The sequence below is a fragment of the Boleophthalmus pectinirostris genome, unplaced genomic scaffold (assembly GCF_026225935.1).
Source record: "Boleophthalmus pectinirostris isolate CB_2022bp ecotype Guang Dong unplaced genomic scaffold, ASM2622593v1 HiC_scaffold_16, whole genome shotgun sequence".
In the NCBI taxonomy this organism is placed as follows: domain Eukaryota; kingdom Metazoa; phylum Chordata; class Actinopteri; order Gobiiformes; family Gobiidae; genus Boleophthalmus; species Boleophthalmus pectinirostris.
This window is the reverse complement of record NW_026571095.1, coordinates 10,379,711-10,391,986: the sequence shown is the minus strand read 5'-3', so window position 1 is coordinate 10,391,986 and position 12,276 is coordinate 10,379,711. Positions and strand designations below refer to the sequence as shown.

Below are 12,276 nucleotides of genomic sequence, written 5' to 3'. Positions count from 1 at the left end.
TTTTCCTGCTGAAATCTAATTGTCAGAAACTATGGGACTGTCGCCAGTAATGAAAACAAAATGTATCCTGTGAACGGTCAAAGACAAGTTCACAAAATGGTGTCTTTGATAGAAAGCTGGAACACATGAATAATACACTATCATGTTATGTTGGGTCATTTGACAGTGTAGTTTTTGGAAATAAAATAGTAGAACATTTCAAATTAGGTGTATTAGTATGGAATAGGGATGGGAAAAGATCTTGTGTCACAACATTGTGCAGACAAGAAAAAAAAAATGATCCTGTGAGATTTTTTATTTATTTTATTTTTTTCTGTGCATTTACATTTGGACTGGACAAAAAAGGGGTTAAGTGGTGGCAAGTAACATTTCTGGAGAAGCTGTAGATCCAAAAATCACTGCTATAATGAGAGCAAAAATATTTAATAAAGTAATCAAAACTGATAAGGCCAAAACAGTGAACTGAACCACACAATTTATAATAAAAAAATCTCTAAATCGCATCTTATCTCGTTCTTGTGGACCCAGTATCTTGTCTTGTTTCGTTTTGTGGAAATGGTATCTCATCCCACTCCTAGTATGGGACTGTGTTTGTTCTGGAATTCAACAAAAAAAAATCTTCTTTTTCCAACTGAAAGCTAATTGTCAAACATCTTGAGTTCATCTTTTCTTCCCCAAATTGTGGCAACAAACATGCAACGTTGAATCACCCAACACGTCTAACTGATTTGTAAATAAACATGAATCGCCTGGAGTCAAAATTTGGCGGCGGAACAACACACAGGCAGGAGTTTGACAATCACACCTCAAACCTGAGCCAAAACAGCACCTGCAATTAGCCTCTGTGATTACACCCATGCTCCCCTGTTTACATTCTCTGTCAGCACCCAAAGGCCCTGCCCCGAACATCTGCGGCGAGGATCACGTCTGACTCCCCCTCCCCGCTGTGAACAAAGTGCGTTAACAAGTGTTTTGGAGCGCTCCTTGGCCTACCCCCACCAGCCCTCTCCTCCCAACCCAGTAGCTATGGAGGTGCAAGGTGAAGTGGCATCCTTTTGCAGACTTAACCATGGATTAAGGGGGGGAAAAAAGCAGAAAACGTGAGGCGGCTGGAGCGAGGAGATGAAACGCTCCGGTTGCTTTGATTCTCGGGGCCCACGCTGAGAAGGTCTGCGCATGCCCCCAGCGTGGTGCTTGTCCCCCCCACCAGGTGTTCTTAGTAGAGGCGAGTGGCTGATTGAATTTTGTTTTGCTATACCTACGTGATACCGTCGGATTCATGGTAAATACATTCAGACAGCACAATACGCCTGCCGCACTGACAATTACGAAGCTTCAGTATCGACAGCTGAGGCTTGGTTATAAAGCAGGACTCTAATCTATGGTAATATTAGCTTTGTGCGTGCGTGGGTGGGTCTTTATTGTGATGTGATAGACATTGCATGACAAATCTATTCTGTTGGTAATAAAGCATCAGCAGTGGGGCTCTATCTACTCGCGCGACTCAATCCGCAGACATGCAGAGTGTCTTGGTGCTTTTGTAAAGTAGTCCACCGCAGAGGCTTTCATACACTGTTGTTGTTATGACTATAGTGATGGTATAGTGTGGGAACAGCACATAAAAGAACAATTTTTCAAAGCCAAGAGCAGGTCGGTAGGGGTTCGGAGCTCAGAGAAAAAGAGCTAAAGGCCAACGTGCGCTGGATGTACCGTGCGGGGCCAGTGTCTTGCTGGGTCGGCCCAATAGCGCCACAGGCTCACTGGGACCGCTGCTAAAGAGGTGAGCAAAAATATGAAAGAGAAACAGATTTTGGTAAACTATAAATAGGTAGAGAAGGAAAAATATCAGCAGTCTTAACAATTGAATTAATCTGGTCTATATGCTGGCCATATGGCTATTTGTAACAGACAAATTGTATTGCTCCACAAGGGAAATGATTTGGGCTCAGTAGCTCACACATCACCATATATTATAATAACAAAGAGTAAAAATATTAATGGTAATAATATTATAAAAAGTGTTAAATAAGGCAAATTATACAAATAAAAATGTACAAGATAATAAAATATAGAAATACTGTATCACTAAATATATAAAAGAGGTGGGTAAGGAGAAACAGTGCAGAGATGAATTATGACATACAGTATATGACATATCACATAAGGGTGAATTGTTGTACAGTTGTATGGAGTATGGCGTGAATGTAGTCCTGTACCTCTCATTAAACTAAACTAAAAATATTTATGTAGTCTTTCAGTGTCTAAAAACATGCCACAATATAGGCCACAATATCAATCTACAGCCCCTCAGTTCATGGGAATGGATCTCTTCTCCTTCACTACTTCAAGATCAAGATCAAGATAAACTTTATTATGCCTAAGGGGAAATTTGTCTTGGACTCACTACCCGCAGCTTAAGAACACAGTTAACACACACATCACACTACAGTCAGAAAACAGTTGGAGCTCATCACAGTTAGAGCTCATCATCGTCATCAGAAGACAAATAAGTGTCCATTATTAATGTCCAATGTCCATTTTGTCCCCAGAGGCAGTTTCCATGGAACCTACCTGGGAAGGCATTCTGAGCATGTTCCACCAGAAGGAAGCCCTGGGGAAGACCCAGGACACGCTGGAGGGACTGTGTCTCACAGCTGGCCTGGGAACGCCTTGGGGTCCCCTCAGAGGAGCTGGACAAAGTGTCTGGGGTGAAGGAAGTCTGGGAGTCTTTGCTTAGACTGCTGCCCCCACGAGCCGGCCCTGGATAAAGCAGAAGAAAATGGATGGGTGGATGTCCATTTTGTGCACTACACAACCATAAAGTGTCCAAGTTATTGCATCAGCCTCATTGCACAAATATAGTTCATAACAACCATAAATTCACTTTCTCTTTCTCTTGCCTTTTATTGACCAATCGTTACCTTGGATTCAGAATAGCCTACACACTTCTGTATTCTTTAAAAATACTGAAAAATGTCATTCTGTACTTGACAGGTAAGACCAGTTACTGTTTCACTGTGTGGATTTCTCATTTGGTAAAATAAAGAATTTTGTTAAAGGTCCTATATTACTTAAAATTCTCTCTTGTGAGCTTTAAGCCACGTTATAATGTTGTTTCCTCATCGAAAACATACATGGAGTTGTGTTTTATTTCATTTGCACATGTCTGAGTAAGTTTGTCTAATGTCCCAAGCTCAAAATGCTCTGTTTCACCTTGTGATCTCATATAGTGGTAGTTTTCAAGTTTACAGCAACCGTTTTAGTGTTTTCCATCTGAAAACAGAACTCAGTCTATGCAGGGTTTGTGTGTTAAACATGTGTGAATGAAACAAAACACAACTCTAGGTATGTTTTTGATGAGGAAACAACACTGTAACATAAATTAGAAAATAGCCTAATATGGGCCCTTTAGTGAGGCGATTGCTATTGTGATTTTAGACTGAAAAAATAAACCGAATAGGCCCTGTATATCACCTTAACTGCCACCATAATCTGAACACAAATTTGAAAGAAATATACGCTATTCTTGACCTTTGAAGATCACCAATTTTTCCAATAGTAATAAACCTGAGAGCTGACTTTTTCTACTTTATAACAGAAAAAAAGAAAAAAAAAAATAGGATACAGCATTCCTATCCCACAGTTTTGCCAACTTAAATCAACAAACCCAGTGTGTACTTATTGTACTTTCCCGTGTTAATTATTCTTGGATCATCTGAGGAAACATTTCACTCACCTTAGCGTAAACACAGACGGTTCTTCTAGTCTTCTCATTTTGGAGCGAGGCCAAAAGAAGCGAGAGCAGCGGGGCGGAGGACGTCACGCACAGCTCCTCCTCTTTCCTCCAATCAGCTGAGAGTTTACTGTGACGCCTGCTAAACAATACACACTCAAGCCCTTTGGACACGGGCCGACTCACATTTGTGTTACAGCAGATTATTTATGGGGTTATTATTTGTCTATGTAGAATTCTCAAAATGCACTCGTCAGATGCTTGTATTTTTGATCGTAGCTGAATAAACGCAGGACCGCAGCGCCGCAGCTCCCGATAGCGTTATGACAGCTGCTAGCTAGGTTAGCTCACGTTTACAGTATGCTCACCCGGTGGGGAGAAGTTAAAGTTATATAACCCTGGATTATTTTTGGTGAGTCCCATTTCTAAGTAATGGATCGTTTTGTTTGTGAATAACGTGTGTTTTAATGAAAGAACGTGATCTTGAGATATGATTGTGCTAACATAATACACTGTACTGTATGCATCTCAGCGGCGCTGTTTGGCTAAAACATTAGCCTAGCTTTATCCACGGAAGAGACGAGAACATCTACCAAACTGGATAAAACATTGGATTTAGTCGGCTTTAAATCGGGATCGGCGGGTTCGCTGACCCCACAGAAGAAAATGAAGAAGAGGAAGGAACTGAACGCATTAATTGGACTTGGGGAGAATAAACGGAAGAAAACCAAAAAAGGCTCTGGACACCGACTCCTCCGAACCGAGCCGCCCGGCTCCGAGTCCGAATCCAGCTCCGAGGATGACGAGTTCAACAACATGAACGGAGCGACCAGCTTCGGCAAGTGAGTATCAGCATGACTGCTAATAACATTTAATAATGGGATATTACATGTGAATATAAAACTGGCCTCTATTGACCCTGTCATAATTGAGAGTGCAGCTGGAGCAGCAGGAAGTGGGGAGCCGGATAGAAACAACTCAGCAGGGTTGTGGTTTCGCTTTTGTGTCATTATTTACTATAGGTTGACTTCCAATGTCAGTAGTGGTTAACGATTCAACTTTGATCCATAGACTGTACAGTCAATGCTTTATTCTCAGGCCTAATGGTACTTTCTAAGTTTCACTTATATAAAGTTGAGTAGTCAAAAATTCTCAGCCAGGTATACTATTAACACCCTTAGATTGATATTTCACTACTTGATGGTCCATGCAACAACATGAAACATGCACATTATTATACTGAAATGCTCTTTGGTTAGTTTGTTTGAAGAAGTAGATGTTGTTTGAAATCATTAAATCTAACTGGATAAAGTTTGACAAACACTACTCTAAAAGCTGTTCATGTTACATGTCTATCCTTATTTTGAACCACCATTACTCATCAGTCAGCTTTTTATATTCCCATCTGAAAATACTGATTCTGCATCATTAATAATGGAGGGAGCAGTGCAGCGAGCATGTCTAATGTTACTGCATTTCATCCTTTCACAGGAGAAGCTACGCACAGTGCTGCAATGTCTGCTACCCCTTGTTTCTCTTCATCATCCTCGCTGCTTGTGTCATGGCCTGTGCTGGGCTCATATGGATGCAGATTGCCCTTAAAGAGGACCTAGATGCACTTAAAGAAAAGCTTCACAACAGTAAGAAGTTGGAAAAGTAGTTCAAACCCTGTTGACCTACTGTATTTACACAATTGATTCAATTCATATTTTTTTCAATGTCAATGACAGTGGAATCCAGCCAAAAAGTGTCTTCAAGTGAAATACCGAAACTAAGTGAGGATCTGAAAAACAAGCAGAGAGAGCTGGATGACATTGAGAAAGGAGACAAAGGCCTCAGCAAACTCTGGTCTAACCTTACAGAAATTAACAGGAAGGTATTTCAAATGCTTCATCAGTTATTCACAATGGTCACACTTGAATGAAAAAGGAAATGAGCACACCAACACATTTTTTATCCAAAACAGTTGAATGAAGAACTGCATGAATGTTGTGATATCTAATCTGAATCAATTTCATACATAGAAATACATGTGGTACCTGCTATTGTGTAACATTTGTACTTGTTGACATCAGTTTTAAACAGTTATATGGTTTGATTCGAATTTAGTGCAAATATAATTAAGGATGCCACAATATAAATTTTAGTATTACAATTGTTCTGAGAAAAAACACCACGATTTTTCAGGGTTATTGACACTTTGACCAAACATCAGTGAAGTCTTTCAGTTTCTTTCATTTTCATTACCAAACATGTTACAGTATGTAACCAGCTTTATAAAATCATACTTTGTGAATGATCATGTAAAGTTGAAGTGACATAAACAGACAGATAAAAAAAGCTTTCTACCTGAATTAATTGTGCTTTTTTGGAGTTAAGATTAAATGAAAATTACTTATTTTTGCTCTTTCTTTTCACATTTTTATTTTTATTTTTTTTTAGCTTTTATGATTATATTGTGACTTAAAAAATAACTATTACCAATTACCTAATAATCTTGACATCCTTGAAATTTTCACACTGTAAATATTGTATAGTCAACAAATATACAATGTGTTTTGCAGTTAGGTAGCTGTGTGATGTATTTAATTAAATATACTAAGTAATTGTAAGTATTTAATTGAATCTAATGATTTTGTCTCTTCTGCAGATCAGTTTACTGGATTCTGCTGTCAATCATTTGAAAGCTAACCTCAAATCAGCAGCAGACCTAATCAGTCTTCCCACTACAGTTGAAGAGCTTCAGAAGGTCAGGTTTTGTTTTTTGTTTTTTTCAAACAACTTTATAGTATTTTCCCCCACATTTTTATTTCTAACTAAAACTGTACTTGTACTTTTAGAGTGTGGCTACTATTGGGAGCACACTCACAAGTGTCCAACATGATGTGAAGACTATGCAGGATGCCATTGAAACTGAGAAGAAAGAAGATAGTGAAATGAAAAAAACTATGGTAAATCATATCTCATTTTAATACATATTTTTAAATCTATGATGCACATGATTCAGAATTTGTTTGCAAAGTTATTCATGCTTTGAGCTGTTGCTATAAGAAGTTGATCTGCCCCACTTCAAATCTGGGAAACGCTTTAAGCTCTTGTTTTTCACTTGAGCAAAGCTGATGGATTTTTTATGAGCCAAGGCAGAGTTTCACTTATTTAGTTTGATGGCATGTCTATTTTATTTACTTATCTACATTCAATGATAAAACCCGTATGGAGCTTGCTTTTCCTTACATCTATCATTCATGAAAGCAGTATGGCGATGAAAAGATTTAATTATGGTCTGTGAATTAATTGTTAATAGCAAGTGAAAAGTTGAAGTTCTATATTTCTGTGCCTTTCAGTTGTAATGACACTGTCTATGGCACAAATTGAGATGAAAGAATTGTTCCAACTTGTTCCAAAATGGCACTTTTTCCTTAAAGGGGCCGTATTGCACTTTTTCTGATGATTTTATGATCTTATAATATTGTTTCCTCATCAGTAACAGACCTGGAGTTGTGTTTTGTTTCATTCACACATGTTTAACACACTAACCCTGCATATTTAGGCTGAGTTCTTCTCTCAAACTGAAAACACACTGTTCTACCTTGTGATGTCATGTGGCAATACAGGAAGTCCTCCACTGTATTTTACTAGAATCATTTGGATGATTGCCAATGGCCAATCTCTATTGAACTAAAGGTCAAGAGTAGATGTTAACTTGAACAGAGCATTTTGAGCTATAAAGATATAGAGAGGCTAATAAACCAGGTTTATTCAAATATACAAACAAAACGCAAACACAAAAAACAAAACACTACGCCAGGTTTGTTTATGAGGAGGTAACAGCTCTATAACATGGCTTAAAGTTCTCAGTAATCATTTTTGTATAATATAGGACCTTCAAAACACAGTTAACTTATTACTAAACGTATCCATTGATGTTATTTTTTTCTTTGCTGCTGAACTACTTTATATGAGTAAAATTTCAAACACTGATACATTCTAGAATAAAATCAGCTTGTATTACATCCTTAATTATGACATCCAATTAAAGGCCCAACCCATCATCCAACTGATACCCGATCCAGCAAATATTTCAGTTGAAGTGCCACATTTGCGTACCAGCCTGCTTTTCTGTTGTAATGATGATGTCTATGGCTCAAATCCAGGTGAAAGAAGATTAAGTAGTTATTTATGTGTTACCCGCTACAGCTTGAGTCTTTTGGCTGCTTTTGTCAGGTTAGCTTCCACAGAGTCAAAGGGTTAAGAAGGTCCTGTCATCACTAAGGCTCAGGCGCTCACTTGTCATTTATAATGCATGAAACAAGTGCCAATCTATTTTGGGACCTTAGATGCCATCTCTTTTCCCAGGAAAACTAGGTCAGTTATCTGAAGAGCATTGTTCTTCAAATGGAGATGCACGTAAATAGGAATGAGGAATTGTCTAAGCGCTCAACTGAAAAAGTGAAATGTACATATCTTTGTGAAATAATTTAAGGATTTATGTTTAGTGATTTTGTTTATTTGCATATTTATGTGTTTTTCTCTTAGAAACGTATAATATTTCAACAGTTCTTTCATGGCCGTTGTTTATTTTTGTGTGACTTGAATCAGTAATACAACTTCTTCATAGTTTGTACCCTGAAATATTCTAATGAAGCAAAAATCTTACTGGGTCTTTAAAGGGGCACTGCGTAACTTTTCAGGTTGGGTGTCCGCTACAATGGAAATGCTATTACTTTGTCTGTAATTTTTCACAGTATGATATGAAATGTATATAAGATGCATTTTTTTCAATTATGGGTGTTTTTAATTACTCAAAAATACCTTGAACAAAAACATGCATTCTTACTGTGAGTGGGGTAACCTCTTCACAGATCTCACCTGTAAATTGGCCTGATGGTGTCTCCTGCTTGTTTCTATGGAAAAATTTTATGTCATACTCTGGAATATCGGCAGTAAAGCAATAACATCTCCATGGAGACAAGTAACTCTACCAGAAAAGTTACGCAATGCACCTTTAAGTTTAAAATGTACTAGTTTTGGTTAGGTTACTAGGTGCTATGTAAACTGTGGTATTTTCTATGCATAATGACCCTGTTGTCTTTTGTCTGTAGGATCTAACTGACCTAAAAAAGGCCGTAAACGAAGCCAACAAGACAGAGGAGCTGCACCACACGTGGACCGATGAGCAGATCCACCTGCTGCTCTCAACGGTGGCAGATCTTACCCACCGACTCTCTTCTCTAGAGAACCGGTCCAACCAAACACCAAAGCCCGCTGTAAGAACATAATCACAAATATTTAAATCATTCCTGTCTCTTTGCAGTCACAGATTCTTACATGGATTTATGAGGATTGTGTGTATAATTCTCCCACAAACAAAAACATATTAACGTTTCATAATTTCAGGTTTCTCAGATTTTTTATTTTTTTATTTTTTCTTGCAACATTTTAAATTTTTTGGTCTTGGAGGACTGACTGAACACATCTCATGACTGATTTGAATATATCTGTATATATTTATTATGATAATTATTGATATATTGCATTATTGATACATTACTTTTTTGTACTTTTCTGGGCACTCAAGGACAATGTGATAATAATAACAGTAATTAAGACACATAATTAAAAACATTAATCAACAAACTGTACAGGACAGGTTGTAAAACATCAGGGCATTAATGGTGGTAGGCTAATTATAGATACTGAGCTCATGTGTTTCTTTGTGTTTACAGGACACCCCTTTAGTCATCACTCAAAACCCAGAGGAGAGTGATCCCACAACAACCAAAGCCACGCCTCAGCATGTCCATGTGGAGGGTATGACATTTGGCCATTTATTAGTGTCATGATACTGACATTTCAAACTAGATTTTGATGCTAAGGAACAGACCACAATGATAATGAATAACGCCCAATAAAAAAGACAATAGAAACTGAATGATTTTCAACATTAAATCATAGTATTTTCTGTTATATTACCATGTGTTTTTTATATCAGTGTAATCCCTCTATTGATGCAGCTCAAGCTCATTCTAAAGCTATTCAGGAAAGGTTAATTTTTGTCTTGTCAATAGGACTTTTTTAGTATCTGTACCTGCACAAATGAGTGTCTAGTTTCAATACTAGTTTTACTATCTATTAATCTATTAGTATCTATACTTTTTAGAGCACTAATATAGGTAGATGTGCATTTATAATATTACCTTCTCCTACGGTAATTAAATGTCTTTGTATTTCAATAGCAGTGCCCACTTCAGAGCAGCAGATGAGCAGACATCCGCGCTTCCTCTCTCCAAAACGCTCCAGGAGAGATGTTCGGAGAGCGTGTCTGAAACCAGTGTCTCTGCCTGGAGTCGCTACATTAAAAGGTGCGTGCTTTTCACATTTGTCTGAATAGCATAGAGAATAATCAGTGTTATGACATGCAAGTAAAGAAATAATGTCATTTATGGCATCTTAATAAGGCGTGATTGGAACTGTTGTCGCTTGTTAACAGTAAAATGTCAGACTGTTGCCATATAATTAAGTTATTGTCACACTTTAATCAGGTTTTCTTTTGTCTATGCACTACGATTGCTGATGGAATGTTAGAATTGTAGAGACCACACAAAACAACATTCACATGAACTACTGCAGTTGACTCAGTAACTGCCAGCAAGTTTAGTTTATCAGTTGTTATTAGGGTTATTCATTGTCTCAGAAACAAGCCATAATGTAAATGTTGAATTGAAGATAGATTGTCATTCTGCATGGAAATACACAGGTTAAAAAAAAAAAAAGTTTCTTGAGATCTCCAGTAAGTGCAAATAGTAGATGCAATAAATGTGTAATAGTTAGAGTTGTGCTGAAAAATTTTATTGGTGGCAAAATAATTAGAGATGCACTGATCCAGATTTCAGTTCCAATACCGATATTAATATTTAGACTGAATCCAATATTAACCAATACAAGTGTAGGGACAGAAAATGGCACTTATTTCCTTAAAAAACAGTTTTACAAAATGGATCCAATGTGTGTATGTGTCTGTCACGCTGTTTTTTGTCCTTTAAATAACTACTAGACCGCTTGTATGACATACAGTATGTAATTCTAGGACAAAATCAGTAGTAAGACTGTAAACAGTGTTACTACATTCAATTAAAGGCCCAACCAGGATAACATGGAATCTTTACTCGATCCAGTAAAATTTTCAGTATGGACACCGATAATCAATGCCTGTATCTGCATCAATACATCCCTATAAATAACATACATAAATACTAGTTTTGTTTGTGAAAATATTAGTTGTAGCCGACAATGGTCAAATAATATTTTTATAATGTATTGAAATGAATGTTGCCTCTTATTCCCAGACCTCGAGGACCTTTTCCAACATGCAGAGGTGGGGTCCAGTCTGCTCTCCTACCAGGACCTGAAGCGAATATTGGGACTGCGTATTCCCAGTGCTCGTACACTGTCTTGTTTTGACATTGACGGAGACCACAAGTACTCTATGATAGAGCTGCGAGCGGCTGTAGGTTTATGAGCTCTGTTGTGATTATGCAGTGAACAGTATTGAAGCAGAAGGATCTATGGTCTGGACTTCACCAAACTCCTTTTCAGTAATTGCTGCACTTTGATGGACTAAACATTTATCAATCAGACTGTGGTGATGTGACACTGGCAAAGTCTCTAAAATCACAAGGTTTTTTCTTCCTATTACAAAAATGATGTTCTCAGTTATATTCAATTCATCATGGTAAATGTTGTGATCTCAGTTTATTTTTCTTACACTACTGGTACAACTTGACAGTTTTTCATCAATATTTTTTGCTTTCTTTTACTTTATTCTCTTACCTTAATGTATATTTTTATGTGAGTGTTATGTAGTTTTTAGCCTATTATTACTACAAATGTTGCAACCCAAACACACTTGTATTCACCTATTACAATTTATTTATATAGCCTGGTGTATATATGTTTACCGAAGACTACTAGATTTAAAGAGTTTCATTTGTAGCCTATTTCCAATTCTACTACAATGTATAGCCATTCTTTTTAGCTTAAGACAACTCCACAATTTCCTCTTTGTAATAATTTTAATTCCCAAGTTGTTTGTTTAGTTTTTTGTGTGTACAATAAGATATTGTGTTTCTTTTAAAATATCAGTGTAAGATTTGAAGGGCTATGAACACATATTGAATGGACTCCATATTTATACACTATGTAGCAATATATCCTAACCTTGCAGTAGATTTTAAACTGCCTGCACCTAGATCACACAATGTAACAGGTAGTTAAAGCACTGACCATCACATTGTACTTGATTCATTTGATCATGTTGAGTTTAGTAAATAATGTGTATTTAAAAAGCTTTGCATGTTGCTCATAACATGAACATAATTATTTATAATTATAACATACTATTTTGCAGGACAATGGTTATTTGAGCTCAAATTCTTTTGTCGAAACCTTGACTTTGGGTCTTTGCTGCTATTGTATAATGGAGATTTAATGAATGTTTTAGTGTGAACACCTAAATGAATAAATACAGTGAAAATGTATGTATG

The 12,276-nt window shown here is 37.1% G+C and overlaps 1 protein-coding gene across 2 annotated transcripts; it reads left to right on the top strand.

Moving 5' to 3' along the window:
* Window positions 1-3,858: 3,858 nt before the first annotated feature.
* Window positions 3,859-12,270, top strand: efcab14 (EF-hand calcium binding domain 14). Of its 2 annotated transcripts, none has more exons than XM_020922424.2 (10): window positions 3,859-4,145; window positions 4,266-4,575; window positions 5,225-5,373; window positions 5,464-5,609; window positions 6,384-6,482; window positions 6,574-6,684; window positions 8,836-9,000; window positions 9,460-9,544; window positions 9,973-10,095; window positions 11,080-12,270. In XM_020922424.2, exons 2-10 carry the CDS (start codon window positions 4,400-4,402, stop codon window positions 11,250-11,252), a joined length of 1,227 nt encoding a protein of 408 aa, XP_020778083.1. In that variant the 5' UTR covers window positions 3,859-4,145; window positions 4,266-4,399; the 3' UTR covers window positions 11,253-12,270. The 2 variants fall into 2 exon arrangements, with proteins under 2 accessions (XP_020778083.1, XP_020778074.1); XM_020922415.2 differs by having other exon boundaries at window positions 9,970-10,095.
* The last annotated feature ends 6 nt before the right edge of the window (window positions 12,271-12,276 follow it).

What these genes read in the sequence shown, in the direction of transcription:
- efcab14 (XM_020922415.2), top strand. Translation starts at nt 4,400, where the DNA reads ATGAAGAAGAGGAAGGAACTGAACGCATTAATTGGACTTGGGGAGAAT. An exon ending in CAGTTGAAGAGCTTCAGAAG is followed by an intron (nt 6,483 to 6,573) that starts GTCAGGTTTTGT and finishes TTGTACTTTTAG; the next exon opens with AGTGTGGCTACTATTGGGAG. An exon ending in TCAGCATGTCCATGTGGAGG is followed by an intron (nt 9,545 to 9,969) that starts GTATGACATTTG and finishes GTATTTCAATAG; the next exon opens with CAGTGCCCACTTCAGAGCAG.